At 39.5% G+C, this 20,919-nt stretch overlaps 1 protein-coding gene across 6 annotated transcripts in view; it reads left to right on the top strand.

Annotated features, from left to right (window-relative positions):
- The first annotated feature begins 16,025 nt into the window (after positions 1-16,025).
- SNX16 (sorting nexin 16) overlaps positions 16,026-20,919 on the top strand; it is a 39,800-nt gene continuing 34,906 nt past the window's right edge. For 2 of the 6 annotated variants that reach the window (XM_038579620.1, XM_038579616.1), the window contains exons 1-2: positions 16,026-16,219; positions 18,035-18,509. In XM_038579620.1, coding sequence (XP_038435548.1) covers positions 18,135-18,509 — 375 coding nt within the window. In that variant the 5' untranslated portion in view covers positions 16,026-16,219; positions 18,035-18,134. Of the gene's footprint in view, positions 16,220-17,462; positions 17,482-17,715; positions 17,948-18,034; positions 18,510-20,919 lie in introns of those variants that run through there. The other 4 variants (XM_038579621.1, XM_038579619.1, XM_038579617.1 and 1 more) reach the window with 4 other exon arrangements.

Genomic DNA, 20,919 nt, shown 5'->3' with positions numbered 1-20,919 from the left:
TAAGCCAGCCTGGAACCCCTAAGTTTTCATTTTTAAGGTACAAATTAGTGTAACCGAAACTGCGTGTACTAGGAGACAACTAAAACCTTGAAATGAACATTTAAAATATACAGTCATTAGTGTATGCAATATCTTTTGCATATTTTAATCTAAGCTTTTCAAATTCTCAATACCTTTTGATAATATTGGCTAATGTTAAAGTCAAACTATATATCTCAGAAACCATATTCTAGAATTTGCGTACAATATCAGTACCTTTTATTTTGCTACACAATTTAATGCCACTTACAACTTTTCTTTAAAAAAATAATGGTGAAGTGCTAAATTTTGCCACAAGGTGGCTCTTCCCAGGTTTTAAATGAACTGCATCATGTACTCAACTCTACAAAAATCAACATAGAGAACATAATATCTCTTACATTTCTTTTAAAGTGAATATTTGACATAGAGCCAGTATGGGGAAAAGAAGGAAAAAAATCTAAGCATGATACAATGCATATACAACTAAACATTCATTCCATGATGATGTATGTGAGTTTATGTCTGTGTCTGTGTGTGAAAGAGAAAGAGACTGTTACCATAATGTATATAGAGGACACTCCAGCTCCCGAGTAGCTGTAGTAAAATGTGGTACTAACAATGAGACTGAAAAAAGAGAAATTAAGGAGTCGACCCCATTTACAATTGCACCCCAAAGCATAAGATACCTAGGAATAAACCTAACCAAAGAGGTAAAGGATCTATACTCTAAAAACTACAGAACACTTCTGAAAGAAATTGAGGAAGACACAAAGAGATGGAAAAATATTCTATGCTCATGGATTAGAAGAATTAATATTATGAAAATGTCTATGCTACCCAGGGCAATTTACACGTTCAGTGCAGTCCCTATCAAAATACCATGGACTTTCTTCAGAGAGTTGGAACAAATCATCTTGAGATTTGTGTGGAATCAAAAAGACCCCAAATAGCCAGGGGAGTATTGAAAAAGAAAAACAGAGCCGGGAGCATCACAATGCTGGATTTCAGGTTGTACTACAAAGCTGTGATCATCAAGACAGTGTGGTACTGGCATGAAAACAGACACATAGATCAATGGAACAGAATAGAGAATCCAGAAGTGGACCCTGAACTTTATGGGCAACTAATATTCGACAAAGCAGGAAAGACTATCCACTGTAAAAAGGACAGTACCTTCAATATATGGTGCTGGGAAAATTGGACAGCCACGTGCAAAAGAATGAAACCAGACCATTCTCTTACACCATACACAAAGATAAACTCAAAATGGATGAAAGATCTAAATGTGAGACAAGAATCCATCAAAATCCTAGAGGAGAACACAGGCAACACCCTTTTTGAACTCGGTCACAGTAACTTCTTGCAAGATACATCCATGAAGGCAAAAGAAACAAAAGCAAAAATGAACTATTGGGACTTCATCAAGATAAGAAGCTTTTGCACAGCAAAGGATACAGTCAACAAAACTCAAAGACAACCTACAGAATGGGAGAAGATATTTGCAAATGACGTATCAGATAAAGGGCTAGTTTCCAAGATCTATAAAGAACTTATTAAACTCAACACCAAAGAAACAAACAATCCAATCATGAAATGGGCAAAAGACATGAAGAGAAATCTCACAGAGGAAGACATAGACATGGCCAACATGCACATGAGAAAATGCTCTGCATCACTTGCCATCAGGGAAATACAAATCAAAACCACAATGAGATACCACCTCACACCAGTGAGAATGGGGAAAATTAACAAGGCAGGAAACCACAAATGTTGGAGAAGGTGTGGAGAAAAGGGAACCCTCTTACACTGTTGGTGCGAATGTGAACTGGTGCAGCCACTCTGGAAAACTGTGTGGAGGTTCCTCAAAGAGGTAAAAATAGACCTGCCCTACGACCCAGCAATTGCACTGCTGGGGATTTACTCCAAAGATACAGATGCAGTGAAATGCTGGAACACCTGCACCCCGATGTTTCTAGCAGCAATGTCCACAATAGCCAAACTGTGGAAGGAGCCTTGGTGTCCACCAAAAGATGAATGGATAAAGAAGATGTGGTCTATATATATAATGGAATATTCCTCAGCCATTAGAAAGGACGAATACCCACCATTTGCTTCGACATTGATGGAACTGGAGGGTATTATGCTGAGTGAAGTAAATCAATTGGAGAAAGACAATCATTATATGGTTTCACCCATATGGGGAATATAATAAATAGTGAAAGGGATTAAAGGGGAAAGGAGAGAAAATGAGTGGGAATAATCAGAGAGGGAGACAGAACATGAGAGACACCTAATTCTGGGAAACAAACAAGGGGTAGTGGAAAGGGAGGTGGGCGGGGGGTTGGGGTGACTGGGTGATGGGCACTGAGGGGTACACCCGACAGGATGAGCACTGGGTGTTATACTATATGTTGGCAAATCGAACTCCAATAAAAAAAATATATATATATGAAAAAAATGTGGTACCTAAGGCATCTCCTAAACAGAAGGCACCCTGAATAGGTTCTTTCATCACTTATTTGAAAATCCAGGAGAGCTCTTTTTCCACTTGTATAGGAGTACATCTCCCATTCAATGTGAGATGCAGGGTGGATATGAACTCATTCACCTAAGAAATATCTTTATTTGGCTCAGTTGGAAGAGCATGTGACTCTTGATCTTGGAATTGTGAGTTCAAGCCCCATATTGGGTTTAGAGATTACTTTTTAAAAAATTAATAAACTTTTAAAAATGAAATAAAAAATAAGTATCTTACTAGCATTTGAAGGAAGCCCAAAATACAAAACATTCATCATTTGACAAATAAGGGCCATCATTCCCATGGCCCCTTACTAGCATTTGAAGGAAGCCCAAAATACAAAACATTCATCATTTGACGAAATACAAAACATTCATCATTAGTCCAGACTATAGTCTAGTTTCTGCAATGGACAATGCAGCAAAGTGGTTAAGAACACAGACTGGAGCCAAATTGTCTTGGTTCCAATGGTGATTCCATTCCTTACTATCTGTATTATATTGGGTAAAATACTTAACTCATTGTGACTAGGTTTTTTCATATGTGAAATGGGTATAATAATATAAGGTTGTTAGGAGGATCAAATAACTCAATATAAGTAAAAGTTAGAAGAGTTCTTTCCTTACTAAGGCATTTTGAACAAACAGAATGCAACGACTTCCAAGGCTAGTTAAAAAAAAAAAGTGATGCAGCTTCATTGTGGTTCTCTCTTAGGATGCTCACCCTTGGAACCCAGTCACCACATTGTAAAGAAACAAGAAACAGGACTCAGGTAAAACCCAAGTCATACGTTCTGGCCAACAATCCCAACTACAGTTCTAGTCAACAGTGAGCATCATCTGGCAGACATGTATATGAACGAGCCCACACGTGATCCCAGTTCCCAGCTTTCAAACCACCCTAGGTGTTAGTGAGTAACAGGACTGAGTTGTCTCTACTCAGCCCTGATCCATTACAGTTGCAAAGCAAAACAAATTTTGTTACTGTTTTAAGTCACTAAATGTCATGGTTAGTTATTCATCAATAGAAAACCAGAACAGGTAACCAAAAGACCCAGTTTCTTCCTTCAAGTAGTACAAACCAGTAGACAGGGATAGCATGATCTATTTAAAAAAAACAAACAAACAAAAAAAAAAAAACATGGATTCTGGAGTCAGGTTGTCCACAGTCCCAAACCTCTCTGATTATTGCCAACCACCTCCCTGATCTCTGCTTCTGCATCTGGAAAAATCATAGCAATAATACTTGCCCTCTAAGAACTGCCACATACCTCAGCAAATCATCTCTCTGCCTTGAGTATTGCCTCTCTCTTATTTCGTCTGGACACCAAAGACCCAGTAATCTGTCTGAAATGCATATTTGATCTTGGCTTCTTTTCCCTGTCTTCCCATATTCCATTTTTGACATTAAGTTTCTAAGTTCCTCAACCTCACTTTCAAGGCCCTTTGTGACCTGGTATTCCTTCACCACCTCTCCTCCAACCTGAGCCTTTCTCAACCCTATACTTGTGGTATTTGCTCTGTGAACTTCTTCTGTTTCTCTTCTTACATTTCCTTCTAAAATCCAGAACATTCCCATGGCCCCATAGAGTCCAGTCTCTACATCATGTTACAGCCATAGAAACATGAGCCTTGTGTCTAAAAGCTTAAAGGATATGATAGATCTTAACTATAAAGTTCTTAAAGAGGTGACACAGGGGTTTCACACAAAATTTCATAGAAAGCTACCAGAAGAATTCCCTGTATACAATAATCCTTTCCCTGAAGGTTTTCCATTCTGAACAGCTAGCAAAATCTTTTTCTTTTTCTCCATACAGCTGTCTTACAGCTAGATAGCTCCATCTGCCATTTCTATCCCATCTCCCTGATCCCCAGTCTACTACTCAATCCCAACAGCCAAGCCCTGAGTCAAGGTTCAGGCTCCTAGACTTCTCTCATTTCCTCAGAAGGGAAACATACATGGAACTTCCTGGGGAAAGCAGTCTCAGCTCCCTTTGGTTGCTTTCCTTATTAAAAAACAAAAATAAAAAGCCCACACAACTATAATGAGATATCCCCTTACACTTGTCAAAAACTAAAATCAAAAACACAAGAAATAACAAGTATTGGTGAGGATGTAAATAAAAAGGAACCCTTGTGTACTGCTGGTGTGAATGCAAACTGGTGCAGCCACTGTAGAAAGTGGCTGTAGAAAGGAAGTTTCTCAAAAAATTAAAAATAGTATTACCATATGATCCAGCCATTCCACTAGTGGATATTTACCCAAAGAATACAAAAACACTAATTCAAAAAGATATATGTATTATGTTCACTGCAACATTATTTACAATAGCCAAAATATAGAAATAACTCAGGTGTCCATCCATAGATGAATGGATAAAGAAGATGTGTTATATATGCAATAGAATATTACTCAGCTATTAAAAAGAATGAGATCTTGCCATTTGAAACAACATGAATGAACCTACAGGGTATAATGCTAAGTGAAATAAGTCAGAGAAAGACAAATGCCATATGATTTCACTCACACATGGAATTTAAGAATCAAAGGAACAAAGACAGAAAGAAACAAAAAACTCCCAGACTAGACAGAACATAAAGACTCCTAACTCTGGGAAACAAACTAGGAGTGGTGGAAGGGGAGGAGGGCGGGGGGTGGGGGTGACTGGGTGACGGGCACTGAGGGGGGCACTTGATGGGATGAGCACTGGGTGTTATTCTGTATGTTGGCAAATTGAACACCAATAAAAAATAAATTATTAAAAAAAAAACCTCCCAGACTTTTAAATACAGAGAACAAACTAGTGGTTGCCAGAGGGCAGGTGAGTGAGGGAGGGGTAAAATAAAGGGAATTAAGAGTACATGTATCTTGGGACCCCTGGGTGGCTCAGTGGTTGAGCATCTATATGCCTTCGACTCAGGGTGTGATCCTGGGTTCCTGGGATCGAGTCCTGCACCAGGCTCCCCTGCAGGGAGCTATGCTCCTGCTCCTCCCTCTGCCTATGTCTCTGCTAATCTCTCTGTGTCTCTCATGAATAAATAAAAAAAAATCTTTAAAAAAAGAGTACATGTATCTTGATGAGAACTGAGTAATATACAGAATTCCTGAATCATTATATTGCTGAAACTAATATAACAAGGTATGTTAATTATACTTCAAATCTAAAAAATCAGCACGTTACTAGATTATGCAAAAACCCTAATAAGCAAGATTGATCCCCCTACCTTAAAGTCAAGGGTGTATGAGAAATTGTACATACTCATATACTCATAATACTTTGCCCCTAACACACTTGACTCAGTCATGGTGTTTTTCACCTCCAGACCTTGGAAATACTGTCCTGCCTGGAACACCCCTCACACCACACTTCTTGCCCTCATTCCCTTCACCTGTCTAACTTTTAATCATCCTTCAGATCTGAACTTAGAAGTTACTTCCCACAAGAACTCCACACTGACTGCCTACCCCACAGCCTAGGTTGGCACACCTTCTTTGTGTTTGTTTGTTTGTTTGTTTTTGCACACCTTCTTTGTATGAATTCAGCATCCTTCCTTATTGTGAACACCCCCCAGCTTACCCAATTATGGTGCTTACTGCACTGTACTGTAATTGCCTGTTTGGCCTCTCCTCCCAATGATACTGTAAACACCATGAGGGCAATAAGAATTCTGTTTTGATATTTTTTTTTAGGATTTTATTTATTTATTTTAGGGAGAGAGAGAGTGGATCCTGACTCGGGGCTCGATCTCATGATCCTGAAATCATTACCTGAGCCAAAAACCAAGAGTTGGACGCTGAATGAACAGACCAAGGCACCCAGGCACTCCAATAACAATTCTGTTTTGATCTGACCACTGTATCCCTTGGTTCAGAGGATAGCAACCATAAGCGCTCAATAAATATCTGAAATTATGGTACAGTGGCTACCATAGAACTAGACACTTAATCCCCAGTTCAAATTGTTTCTCTCTTCTTTATGTTAATCAGGTACCCTGTTAAGAAGTCCACCCTAGCATCAAGAACATGTTAATAAAATAAATAAATAAAAAGCGCATGGTAAAAAAAAAAAAAAAAAAAAAAAAAGGAAAAAGCGCATGGTAATATTGATTTAAATGCTTACTCCACTAAACTGCTGACCAAATTCAAGTATAAAGTATTTATTTCTAAATGGCCAGCATTTGGAATTATGCTTCACACACACACAAGGTAGGCTTGTGAAAAGTAGGCTGAATGAATGATATATGGAGACAAATATGTAAACATTTTGAATACAGTGTGATACAGCAGTTAAATGAGTTAACATGTAAGTGCTCAATGAATATTAGCTGAGTGAATGAAAGGTACCTGCAACAAAAGAGAACATTTAAGTTCTCAATAAAGTTTAGGCATCATTATTTGTATTTATTGTTAGTGAAGGTAGTAACAATGACAAATTTCAACTTAAGCTTGCTTATCAATAAGGAAATGTATTATCTCAGATAATTTCAAGATCAGAAGTAAAACAGACTCTAGGTAAAGTAAAATTAAAGGTTCAGGGATATCGTCAAGATGCTTTCCCCTTCTTCACTCTGCCATTCTCATATTGGCTTCATCCCAAACTGATCCCCCCTCCCCCTTGCAACTGCAAAATGACTGAAGGTGGCACTCAGGGCTCTGTGCTTCCTTATTCATATTCAACTGAAAAGAAAATATTTCTTTTAAGCACAGGAATTAAGTCTTTCCTTTTTGTTGGCCTTTCTTTTGTCCCTTCTCTTCACTTGCCTCTGTGGGCAAGCAGCCAAAAGTGGCCGCCTCCAATATAAGAATAAAGAAATTTTAGAGAGAAACTGACAGCTCACAGAACATCTGGGAAGCTTGGGGACAATGCTAAGAAAAAAGTCTAAAACCAAAGCATAAAACTAATCTTGTGAGGAAGCTGCAACAATTGAGCATTAGACCCTGTACCTTGAACCACCAACATGGAAGGTGGGGGAAAGGATGCATAGAATTAGTAATGCCTAGAGCATACATCTATACTCTAGCTGCAAGGGAGGCTGAAAAAGCAGACTTGCTAGCAATTTAGAATTTTAGAGTGGGAAGTGTGCTCTGAACTGTCACCTAGATACACAAAGCAGGAATTCCCTAGACACAGAAAGATTCAGATAGTTGGCAACCTCTGAGGTCCACTGAAGACAACTATTATAAGAGCTTCTGCCAACTGAGCCACCACATTGGCTCTCTTTGGGTAAAAGAAACTTCATGAACAAAACCAAAAAGACCTGCCCACCAAACTCTGTAATTCAAGATCCAAGCAAAAGTGAAAGAAAAGTTCCCCATTTTAATTGCCAGCACACTGCTGCACTGTGGGTCGCCAGTGAAGCAGAGGCAGACAGACACCATTACTGGAAGGCTCCAGTCTGCATTTGTGGTATAAAGAATTTGACTCAAGAGACACGGAATTAATCTCTGTTAGTGGAAAGGATGGTGTAGAGCTGTCAAGGCAAGCATGACTCAGCCAGTGGCAAAAGCAGTGACAGCAACTCATCTAGCAATGGTGACAGGGAACAATCATCAGAACAGATTCCCTGGAGCACAGAAGATATACCTTGAGGACTCTAAGGATATGCAGGAAAGGGAAATTTTACAAGAGACTAGAATTACCTAAAATTAAGAGGGAGTTTGAAATGAGCAAGATTTGGGCATTAATGTTAAAATCTAATGTCTGAGAGACATGTGGATCACACATGTGATTACAGAAACATCTGACATCTTATTTCCTGGAATTGGAGCTCTTAGAAGAAGGAAAAGGGAGCACTATTGCTAAAAAGTTTCCTTTTTCCTCCTACTGAACATGTGAGGCAGGTTTTCTGGAGTCCTCTACCACTCGATTTTTTCAAGGTTGTTTTCTTCTAGACATTCCAATCTTGGCACTCAAGACACATTCTCAGAGAAGTCTGATTTGATGCCTCAATGTATAATTGCTGCACTTCCCCCTGGCCCAATGACTCTGATGATATTATTCTACTTTATTTTCTTCAAAGGATGTAAATCTAGCTAAATTCTTAAAACATTTCTTGTTATGTTTATTGCCTGTCCCCACATCAACATTCACCAGAATGTGAACTCCAGGAGAAGAGTGGCTTTGCATATATTGCTACTGATAAATTCCTGTAGCCTTAGGACAATAATTGGCACATATGGTAGACACTCAACAAATATTTGTTGAATGAGTATGAGTATGTGACTCCTCACAGAGTTGAGGCTATTTGACACCACATAAAAATTAAAACTGTATGTCTGTAAGTCTTTATTTCAAGTCAAACAACTCCGTCTCTCACTATTAAGCAGTATCTACATAAAATCCTCTACATCTTTTCTGCCTGGGGCTCTCCTTTTCCCAACGACACTTTCCACTTCCTCCCAGACAAATACTTCATCTGGTTAACTCCTTCCCAATCCCTCTGGTTTACCTAATCTTTCAACAAGAAAGATGAAAGAAGTGAAACACCAGAATCAATACCAGAGAGCAAATCAGAATGACAACAGAGAAGCCAAGGCCTGAACATGCACAGAACAACATCAATTTATCAAGATCAATTATTTTAGGGGCTGAATCTAGGACACATAAATTATACCAGAACTAGGTTATGGACAAAGAGAAAGAAAAAAGAATTTAAGAATTTAAGCTAACTACTATAGTGTTAAATGGGATGAAGAACTTTTCTGAAACTAAACTCAAAGACCTTGTTTTCAACCAATGTCTTGCCTTGCCAAATATGGCTCTTTGAGGGTCTAGGCTCTGCCTGCCACAATGACAAACAATGTATGGTATAGTAAATATCTCAACACAGGCTTTGGAAACAGAACTGAGCTTGAGTTCCAACTTTGCTAACCAAGATAACCTCTCAGAGAATAACTTTCCATATAAAAAAGACAAGCTAGTCAGTCTCTCAGAGATGCAATCTGTAAAGTATCAATTATAATAACAGCAACTGTTTCATGAGATTATTGTGAAGATTAAATAAATTAATGTACATAAAATCAATAGTGCAGTTCTCTGGCCATAGTTAATGGCTATTCATTCAGCAAATATCTATAATACATTATTATTTTTTTAAAAATTTATTTTTTTTTCATGAAAGACAAAGAGAGAGAGAGAGAGAGAGAGAGAGAGAGAGAGGCAGAGACACAGGCAGAGCAGAGGGAGAAGCAGGCTCCATGCAGGGAGCCCAATGTGGGACTCGATCCCGGGTCTCCAGGATCAGGCCCTGGGCTGAAGGCATCGCTTAAACCACTGAGCCACCCGGGCTGCCCTATATACATTATTATTAATATTGTCTATTTTTTAAGCTATCTAGTTGACTCAAGAAATAATGATAGCTATTGTTCATTTTACCAGGCACTGTACTAAGCACTTAAGAAGCATTATAACTTTTATTTTTCACAACAACCCTCTGAGGAAAAACTATTATTGGTGCACATTACAGATGAAAAACAATTGGAAATAATCCAAACAAAAGACCAGAGGTAACCTAGATGACTTAAGTGTTCCATAAAGGGGTATGAAGTTCACCTACAACATGAGCAGGAATCTTGGTGCTAATGTATTAGAGACTTGCTACTTCTTCCAAGGCTTTTTGCTTTTACCCTGAAAATTTTTTAATCTTTTTTAGAATGATCTCTTATAAGCTGCGATGTTAAGATCTGGCCCTGAGACCTCAGAAAACAGAATTCTTTCCCATGTTCATACTAGGAGTTGGAGCATATCTCAAATTTAATTGAGATAAAGACTTAAATGTACAATAACATCAATTCATTGGTCTGTTTAACTTCAGGAGTTTAGCTTTTTTTCTCCATTTGATTTTTGCTCGGCTTAATGCCTTTTATAGATCTTAGCATTGCTAAGCAGGCTGTGATATTCATTCAGTTATCTATGCAGGTCTCAAATGAAACACATGAATTTATAAAACATTAGATCTTAAGTGGACCTTAGAAATCACCTATCTAGTCCAGCAGTTTACAAATTACTCTGAACAAATGAAGGAACCCTTTCTCTTGAATCAGAGCTGTTTCCCTTTGTTTCAGAGAGCAAGTATTATTTCTTTAAAACCAAATGCCACTGAGAAATGGCAAAATGCATTTGTTTGTTTGCATTAAATCACCAAGCTGATCCAACAAGAAAACCTTATTGACATCTTTTATTTATTCATTCAGTCTGGCCCCACATATGCCAGAGTTTCTGCCAATCAGTGAAGAAGAAGAAAAGGACGTGGCCTCTGGCTCATGAAGCACATGTTCTAGTCAGGTAGGCAGACACACAAGGACAACCACATCCAATAGGAGTATGGCTACAGCAGAAGTTTGCAGGAGAACTACAAGGACATGGTGGAGAGGAATTAAGACAAGCTTTTGGAATGGAGGTCACCTAGAGCAGGGACTCAGAAATGCAATGAGAAAAGTATGATAATTCCTAGGCAAAAGCAACAACAAATGCTAGCAAGAGAGAAAATGAAGAGCTCAGAATGGGGAATAATTGATATGGCTAGACGATGAGATTCATTGCATGTGATAGGTACTCAATAAATAGCTGGCTAGTTGATTAACTAATTAACTAAACTGGAGGAAATAGACGATAAAAGTCAGTTCATGAAGGGGCTCACAGGCTGACTCAAAGAATTCAATTTTATTTTCTAAAGTAGGAGTTGAAAAAACAAATGTCTAAGGGGATTTTGTAGGAAATGTAAGTAAAGTGCATCAGTTGTAAAAAAAAAAAAAAAAAAGAAAGAAATAGTAATTACAGGGACTATACACAAGGTACTTGCCTCATTCAGGTACCAGATAAGGTACTGTCAGCACACAGACGTCTAATGTATCATCCCTGCCCTTAGGCTGCAAACATAAATAAGTACTCACTATATAATGTGATGATTGCCCCCACTCACATACCAAATACAACAGGATCATTGCGGAGAGCCTTGGTTAATTCTATCAGATAGGCATTACTGATGAGGTTGTATGTGAGACAACCTGAGGAATGAGTAGGAGCTCATTCTACTTCTAGCTACACACCCTTCAATCCAATCAGGCTGGTCTCCTCACTGTCCATTACTACCCTACACCCTATTTTGTCCTCTCTCAAGTCTTTGACTCTACCTGGTATGCCCTGTATCCCTTCTTTACCTAACCAATTCCCAACCAACTCTTAAAAGCCCAATGTTCACCTTCTCATATGCATAAAATCCATGAAGACTTCCCTGGTATCAAATGTTAATTGAGAATGTACCAGAAGCAAGACACTATTGGGAGGCTGAAAGACACTAGGACACAACAGAGTGTAGAAATGCTCAGGAAGGAGTGTCTTATTACCATGTGTGGTGAGAAGTTTACTAGTCTGGGACTCAAGGATTCACTGCCTCAGTGATTATAGGCAGATCTTTGAGCCTTTGTTTTCCTCAGTAGTCTTAGCTCTAGAATAGAAGCCTATGCTCATGATCATCTTGGTCTCTTTCAGTTCTAAAATTGTAACAATGATTTTGTGAAGAAATTTGATTTTTTTGTTAGGCTTCTGGTAGGATTTCCACATATGCTTTCAAAACTTTCTTTATGTAATGTGATGAGTGGAAATCACTAATCAATGGTAGCAATACTGAAGAGTGTCTTCCATGTACCATTATAAACGCCATATAATTCCTACCCTGGATTTAGGAAATTGCATAGGTCACAGGTTAAATCCAATAAAGTTGGCTGTTGTGTTCCCCCATTACTACTTTGGTTATCACCTGTTACTTTAAGCTAAGTCACTCGTGGTTCTTTCTCTGGACCCTTACAATTTCATGGCAGTGAGAAAATAGAAGGCAGGTTCAGGATCACATTACAGATCCTGAATTTTAAATCATAGAAACACTGCCTATGGAAAACAACATACATCAATTAGGGAAGCGATGAGAGTATACCAAAATAATAACTGAAAATGAGTTGTTTTTATATTATTTTAGTTATATAAATCACTGAGAAGGAATTGTTTGCATTTTACCTGCTTTTAAAATTCATACTAGTTTGCGTCCTTCCAACCTGCTAGATTAGTTGTACTTTTGGTTATAAGCAGAAGAACCAACTCTGGTTGGGTTTAAGCAAAAAACAAAGCTACTGAAAGTAACCAGGGTAGCTCATGAACTCCAAGTAAAAGTCAAAAATGGGGAAGGACAAGATCAACTCCAGTGACCTCAGCAGTGGGACTTGACTGACCCTCTTACTACAGAATTTCCTTTATCTGACTTTACCTCCTGTGACTTCCAGTTAGTATTTTCCTCCCACTCATTTTAATTCCTAGGAGAAAGTGTCCTTTGGACACAATTTAGGTCAAATGTCCTCCTCAGGCACAATCAACTATGATAAATAGCATTTGCTATTATAAGACTAACATATTACAAACATGGCCACCAGAGAACCAGACTCAGGACAAATCAGTTCTAGAGAAGGGGCAAATGTGGGACTCTAGGAAGCTACCTCACGAGACGTCTGCCTATTGCACATTGCTTTTTTAACCATTCTTCCCTCTCTCCCTACCATTACCAATATCTATATACCATTGTATAAAATTATTCCCAAAGTGGGTTCAAAATATTATGCTAGAAGTATATATTTTATATAAAGTTAAAGAAAGGGCAAAAAAATGGTCTGCTGTTACTCTGCAGATTAAAATGTATACAATTTGACTATGTGTACTATATACAGTCATCCAAAATTAACTAAAATATTCCATAGAAACTAGCCATTAGGTATGCTCTGTCAAAGTGTAACTTTTACTCTGACAACCAGAGGACATTCTCTCTTGATTACTAAAGACATCAGAAGCCCAGAAATAAATCCATGCATACAGTCAATTAATTTATGATGAAGAAACCAAGAATATACAATGGGGAAAGGATAGTCTCTTCAATAAATGGTGTTGGAAAAACTAGACAGCCACATATACAAAAAAAATTAAAAAAAAAAGACTTCTATCTTACACCATACCCAAAAATGAACTCAAAATGGATTAAAGACTTGAATGTAAAATCTGAAACCATAAAAACTCCTAAAAGGAAACATTGGTAGTACGTTCCTTGACATGGGTCTTGGCAATGATATTTTGGATCCAGCCTCAAAAGCAAAGGCAACAAAAGCACAAACAAGTGGGACTGTGTCCAACTAAAAACCTTCTGCACAGCAAAAGAAATTATCAATAAAATGAAAATCCAACCTACTGAATGGGAGAAAATATTTGGAAATTATGTGGGATCTAATAAGAGGTTTATATCCAAAATATATAAAGAACTCATACCATTCAATAACAACAACAACAAATCCAATTAAAAATTGGGAAGAAGGAGATGCCTGGGTGGCTCAGCCATTGAGCATCTGCCTTTCCCTCAGGGCATGATCCTGGGGTCTTAGGAGTCAGTCCCACATCAGGTTCCCCACCCCCACTCCCGTGTGGAACCTACTTCTCCCTCTGCCTATGTCTCTGCCTCTCTCTGTGTCTCTCATGAATAAATAAATAAAATCTTTTTTTTTTAATGTGAATAGATATTTTTCCAAAGAAGACATACAGATGGCCAACAGGCATATGCAAAAATACTCAACTGTCACTAATCTGCAGAGAAATGCAAATGAAAATCACAATGAGTGCAGGGGCTTGAGAGGATGGGTTAAGTAAGTGATAGGAATTAAGGACTGCACATTATTTTTTTAAAAAGATAGGAAACAAGTGTTGGTGAGGATGTGGAGAAAAGGGAATTCTCATGCAGTGCTGTTGGGAACGAAAATTGGTGCAGCCACTGTAGAAAACAGTATGGAGGTCCCTAAAAAAATTAAAAATTAAATTACCAAGTAATCCAAAAATTCCACTTCTGGGTACTTATCCCCCCCCACACACACACAAAAAAAACAGTAATTCAAAAACATATATGTACTCCCATGTACACTCTGCCATTATTTACAATAACCAAGATTTGGAAACAACCTGGATGTCTATCAATAGATGAATGAATAAAAGTGTGTGTGTATGTACACACACATACACACATATATAAAACAGAATATTATGCAGCCATTAAAAATTAAATCTTGCCATTTGTGATAACATGGATGGGCCTAGAAGGCATTATGCTAAGTGAAATAAGTCAGAAAAAGACAAATATCATATAATCTCCCTTATATATGGAATTTTAAAAAAGAAAGCTCATAGATACAAAGAACAGATTGGTGGTAGCCAGAAGTGGGGGTGAGCAAAATGAGTAAAGGGAGTCAGAACAACCTTCTAGTTATAAAACAAATTGCTCATGAGAATATAATGTACAGCATGGCAACTATCGTTAATAATTCTGTATTGCATATTTGAAAGTTGCTAAGAAAGTAAACCTTAAAAGTCCTCATCACATGAACAAAAATTCTGGAACTATATATGGGGACAGATTTTAACTAGATTTAGTGTAGTGATTATTTTCTCAATATACATGTCAAATAATTACATTGCACACTTGTGGCTAATATAATGTAATATATAAATTATACCTCAACCTAAAAACTTTTTTAAAGAAAATGTTCCTTTACTGTAAGTAAAATCTAGACATTTATCAATACCAAATAGTCACAAAATAAAGACTATATATCTATATACTGAACGCTCTTTTCAATTTGTGGACAGAAGTTCTTCTTGGACAGCATCATCAACCAAAATCATTAATATGCCACAAACCAGATTATCTTCCTATGCTCATTTTGAAATTACAACTATCAATTTTTCCCAGTCTTGGAAATGTTCCAAAACCGGAGAAATCATGAGATGGTCTTTAAATCAAATTGCACAATTCTAATGATGAACGACCCTGTAAACTGGTCTAAACTTTGGCATTTGGCTATCAAAAAACAAGTTTCCCGATAACTTTACAGGTCTTCAGGTGTGCAAGTCTAACACGACTACTATTGTATCATATGGGATAAAACTGCACCCTGGATTGTATTAAAAAAAACAACAACAACAACACTCAACAACTTCAATTATCTGCCAACGATAAGGCGAATAAGCTTAAGGGCAGTGTTCTATCTTCCCACTCTTTGAATCGACTGTCATCCCCAATAAGGCGCCAGTTATTCTAGAAAACAATCTATAACCTATTAGAACCAGCCCGAGCCAGTGAAGACTACAAGTCCCATGATGCAAAGCAGGCGCCCGGACCAATGCCGGCTATAGTCCCTCCTCCGAGCTGCGATCCTCTGATCACCTGTGCGGCAAACTGGACGTCTTGGCCTCCATTTCTCAAAGTTAGTTTATAAAAATAAAGCTAGGGCGGAGAAGGCAGAATTCTTACCACATAACTAGGCCCAACCCAGATGCCAAACAGCCGGGGCCGCACAACTCCGGACAGCGTCGCGGGGCGGGGGGGTGGGTGTGTGGCGGGAGATGTCATGGCGGGGGCGGGGGGGAGAAGCGCCTTGGCGTGACGTCACTTCCGGGAGGGGCGGCACGGCGTGGCCCCACCCCCCACCTCTCCGGGATCCGGGGCCGGACGGCGGGAGGCTGGGAGCGGCCGCTTTGGGGCGGAAGGTCACGTGAGGCTTCTTGGCCCCGGTGGGTGGAGACGGAGAGCTGCGTTGCGGAGGGTCCACTTCAACCGTCCCCGGGAAGTGCGCTCGAACGGGATCGCGGAGTGGGCTGAGGTAGGGACGAGGCGGCGGCCGCTGCCCCGGGCGCCCCTGCGAGTGACACCTGCGCCCGCGGGGCTGGCGGGCGGCGGGCGGCGGGCGGCCTCCCCCGGAGGGAGGGTCGAGGGGCCCCGCGGGAGCGTCCGAGGCCGCCGCAGACCCCGCCGAGCGTGTGGGAGGCGCTGGCCTCGCACGGGCGGCGGAGATGCGACCGTCCGGGGGGTGGGGCGGGGCCGGGGGCAGGGGGTCCCCCTCACCCCCGGGGGCCGAGGACCCGTGGCCCGCCCTGACACCCACCGGGCCGTCCCGGGGTCGGGCTGCGCCTCGGTTTCTACCGCGTCGCTGAGGCTTGGGGCCGCCTCCCCTGCCCGAGGCTCTCCAGCGTAGGACTGGGATGCAGGTCCTCGGGGCATCTCCACGCTGAGGCAAAAGTGAGGACGCTGTCAGTGAAGCCAACGCGTTTCCGTAAAGTTTGGGGAGCGCTCACTTCTTTGCACGCCGCTCACGGTATTGATCCGCGTCCTCTCCTCCCGGCCCTGCGGCCTCAGGTAGTTGGGTGGCAAGGGGCACGGCCATCCCGCAGGCCCCGAAGAGGCTAAAGTCTCAGACCTTTTATTTACTTCTTTTTTTTGGGGGGGGGGGGGGGGGAGGGCATCCAGCAGAACCGAGGAGCAGTGAATCAGCGCTTCAAGTTTCTTGAATCTGTGATGAAGAGGAAGGTTGCCCAGAGCCACGTGCTGGGTTAAAAAAAACCATCCTGCTTCAGCATCTTTGCAAGTCCCTGTAGTAGCAGCTCCCTGCTGACCTCTCTCAGCCCTAGAATCGCCTAGATAGAGGTCGCTAAGCGAGCCGGACCCCTTGTTTCATGTGTCGTTTCACACGTCTGTAGTCATTACAGTGTCTTCATCTGTTATTTAACAACTTAGTGGTAAACCTTTTCCTATGTTGCACAATTATGAGATTATTCCGAGACAGATTAGTCCTTTTAGACAACAGATTACTGGGCATGAGTCATCAAGGTTTGTTAAGTTACCCTCAGTTTCTGGCATAGCAGGATTACTGATGACCTGGAAACTATGAAGAACATTTTAACTTTTCAACCGTTTCGTCCTGTTGGATGTAAGTTTAAGGTTCACTGGGTCTGATTTGATTAATTTAATTTGACCAAGTTGTTTTTTTGTTTTTGTTTTTTTTCAAATACGTTTGATTCTAGGTTTAGTAGACTGTTACCTTAAGAGCGGTTGTTACTTCCCTGTGGTTCACTGTTAGAACTCTAGGTAATTCTTTAGAGTCTCACTAATTAATTTAAAAGGAAATGTGAACTGTTAGTACTCTAATTCTTTAGAATCTCACTAACTAAATTAAAAGGAAATGGGAATAATTCCCCTCCCTTTCTATTCTTCCCTCCTTCCCTCTTCTTACTGTATGTGGGAACTGTCAGGACCGTAAGCAGACAATGCAGCTTCAGAAAGGTCTTTACCACTCTTCCTGTTTCTGACTCTTTTGTGTAGGTGAGATCAGGCTAAAATGAACGTTGCAGAAATCTATCACAAGGCAATAAAGTGGAGATTTGAAAAGATGAACGTGTAATGTGAAGGTCAAGAAAAAGAGTGTGGAGTAGTTCTCTCTTTACCTTGCAAATGATATCTTGGGATTAAATGAAGAAGTTTGGGGTGTGTTTTCATTCCACATGAAGTCATGGAGTGTCACAGAATCAAAAGAAATGGATGTGAACATTCTGAGGTGTTTTGTTATGTTTTGGTTTGGTTTGGTTTTGGATAATGCACCAAATTAAAGACTAACCTCTCAATATGTTCTTCTCCTTTTTAGATAGTGAATTCCTAAGAAGAAAATAATGGATTTCATATTAGTTGTTCTCTAAGTGTTTGGACTCAGCAGTGTGCGGGTCTGTTGCAAAGGCTAAAAGAAGATGGCAACTCCCTATGTCCCAGTTCCTATGCCCATAGGGAACTCTGCTTCCAGTTTTACGACCAGCAGAAACCAAAGAAGTTCTTCTTTTGGGAGCATCTCAACAAGCTCAAACTCTTCCAAAGGCCAGTTAGAGGACTCAAATATGGGTAATTTTAAACAGACAAGTGCACCTGACCAAACGGATAGTGCTTCGTCTGTCTGTAGCAGCCCCCTCATTAGGACTAAATTCACAGGTGCAGACTCTTCCATTGAGTATACCACCAGACCAAGAGAAAGCGAAGAGCAAAATCCTGACACAGTGTATGTGGAAGATAGACCTTCTACACCTACTATCCTGGGTTATGAAGTGATGGAAGAAAGAGCTAAGTTTACTGTGAGTATTGACTGTTACTGGACATCAGTAGAAAGTGAAAAATGGACTAACTCTGTGTGCTCTACCTGGGTTAAATCGTTACCTGTGCTTATAATTTCTTGAACATAAAATTCAAGTCGTTTTTACACCTCTTAAGTACCGTCATGCTGTAGTAAACTTTTACTTGAATGAATTTTCACAAACCAGGCACATCTGTGAGCCTAGCACTCACAGATCAAGAAACAAGAGTATTACTAGCATCCGAAAAGCAACCCCTCTCCATGCTCTCTGTCAATGAACACCCACTTTCCTGATAGCCTACATTAATTTTGCCTATTTTTCTGCTTTATGTGAATGGAATTACAGAGTATGTACTCTTTGGGGCGTGGTCTCTTCAGTATTGTGTTTGTAAGATCCATCCTTCATCTTGTAATTGTAGGTAGCTCACTTTTATTACTGATAGTATTCCTTTATGTGAGTATACTACAGTTTATCCATTGTACTGTTGAAGAGCATTCAGATAATTTTCAGTTGGGGGATCTTACAAATGCTACTGCTATGAGCCTTTTAGTACTTATCACTCATTAAACACGTTAACCCATTCCTGTTTGGGATCTGCCTAGGAGTGAAATCGCTGGATCATATGCCTAGCTTTATTTTTTTATTTTTTATTTTTTTAATTTTTTTTTATTTATTTATGATAGTCACAGAGAGAGAGAGAGAGAGAGAGAGAGAGAGAGAGAGGCAGAGACACAGGCAGAGGGAGAAGCAGGCTCCATGCACCGGGAGCCCGACGTGGGATTCGATCCCGGGTCTCCAGGATCGTGCCCTGGGCCAAAGGCAGGCGCTAAACCGCTGCGCCACCCAGGGATCCCATGCCTAGCTTTAAAAGCTACTGATAAACAATATGCCTGAGTGGTTGTACTAGTTTATACTCCTATAAGCAGAATATGAGAGTTGCAGTTACTCCACACCTTCCCAACATGTGGTATTTTTTCATCATTTTTACTTTAGCTATTCTGATGGGTAGAGTAATATCACATATGTGGTCTTATTTTGCATTTTTAAGGAGTAATTAAATTGAAGACTTATTCGGCCATTGGACATTCTCTTTTGTGAAAGGTCTGTTCAGGACCTTTATTCATTTTTCTTTGGATAAAGTTTTTTACCACTTTGATTTATAGTTTTCTATGCATTTTGGACCAAAGTTCTTTGTTAGAGCATACATTGTAACTGTTTGGTCTCTGTGGCCTTTTCACTTTCTTAATGCATTAGATTTATTTATCTTATTTATTTATCTAAGTTCATAGTTTTAATATAGTCCAGTTTTTTTCTCTTGTGGTTAGCACTTTTTAAAATTTGCCTACGCCCACCTGTATTTTCTTCTACAACCTTCATTGTTGGACCTTTCACATTTAGATCTGTAAACTATCTGGAATTGATTTTTTGTCCGACCTGTGAGACAAGGGTCAAAATACTTTTTTCTTCCCTCCATATGATATGTTGTTTGATGTTCTTGACATCTTGTTCTGTTTTCTGTTTGTCCATTGTTAATTTATATATTTTGGTCTTAGATATTAATGTGTATTTGTGTATCCAGAGACCTTGCTAAATACACTTATAATTGAAATAGCTTGTTCTTCCTCTTGGGTTTTCTTGATGTAAACTTTTTATATTTACTTCAACATTTCATGCTGTAAGCCTGTAATAGTATAGAAGGACCTCTGGAAAAAAAGTTTTTGAGATCATTTTTTGTTGCTGTTGTTGTTAGGGAAATGTTTAATTTTTAAAAAGCTTTTTATCTGAGTGTAGTTGACACAATATTTGTTTCAGATTACAACATAGTGATTCTTAATTCTCTATACTTTATGCCATGCTCACCATAAGTGTAGCTACCCTTTGTCACCACATAATACTACTGCAGTATCATTAACTATTTTCCCTATGCTGTACCTTTTTTTCCCATGACTTATTCATCCATAACTGGAGACCTGTATCTCCCACTCTCCTTCACCCATTTTGTACTTTCCTCTACCCCCTTTTCTCTAATAGCTGCCAGCTTGTTCTCAGTACTTACAGATCAGATTCTGCTTTTTGTTTATCTTATTTGTTTTTTAGATTCCTCATATAAGTAAAATCATATGCTATTTGTCTTTCTCAGTCTGCCTTATTTCACTTAGCATAACACCCTCTGAGTTCATCCATGTTGTTGCAAATGGCAAGATCTAATCCATTTTTTGTGACTGCAATATTCCTAAGTGGATTTTATCCATTCGTCTATCAGTGGACACTTAGGCTGATTCCTTATCTTGGCTATTATAAATAATGCTTCAGTAGACCTACAGGTGCAAATATCTTTTTAAATTACTGTTTTTATTTTCTTTGGGTAAATACCCAGTAGTAGAATGACGAATCATATGATAATTCTATT

The sequence above is a fragment of the Canis lupus genome, chromosome 29 (genome assembly GCF_011100685.1).
Source record: "Canis lupus familiaris isolate Mischka breed German Shepherd chromosome 29, alternate assembly UU_Cfam_GSD_1.0, whole genome shotgun sequence".
NCBI classification, from domain to species: Eukaryota; Metazoa; Chordata; class Mammalia; order Carnivora; family Canidae; genus Canis; species Canis lupus.
The sequence above is the reverse complement of the archived record's forward strand: the minus strand, read 5'-3'. Positions and strand labels throughout refer to the sequence as shown.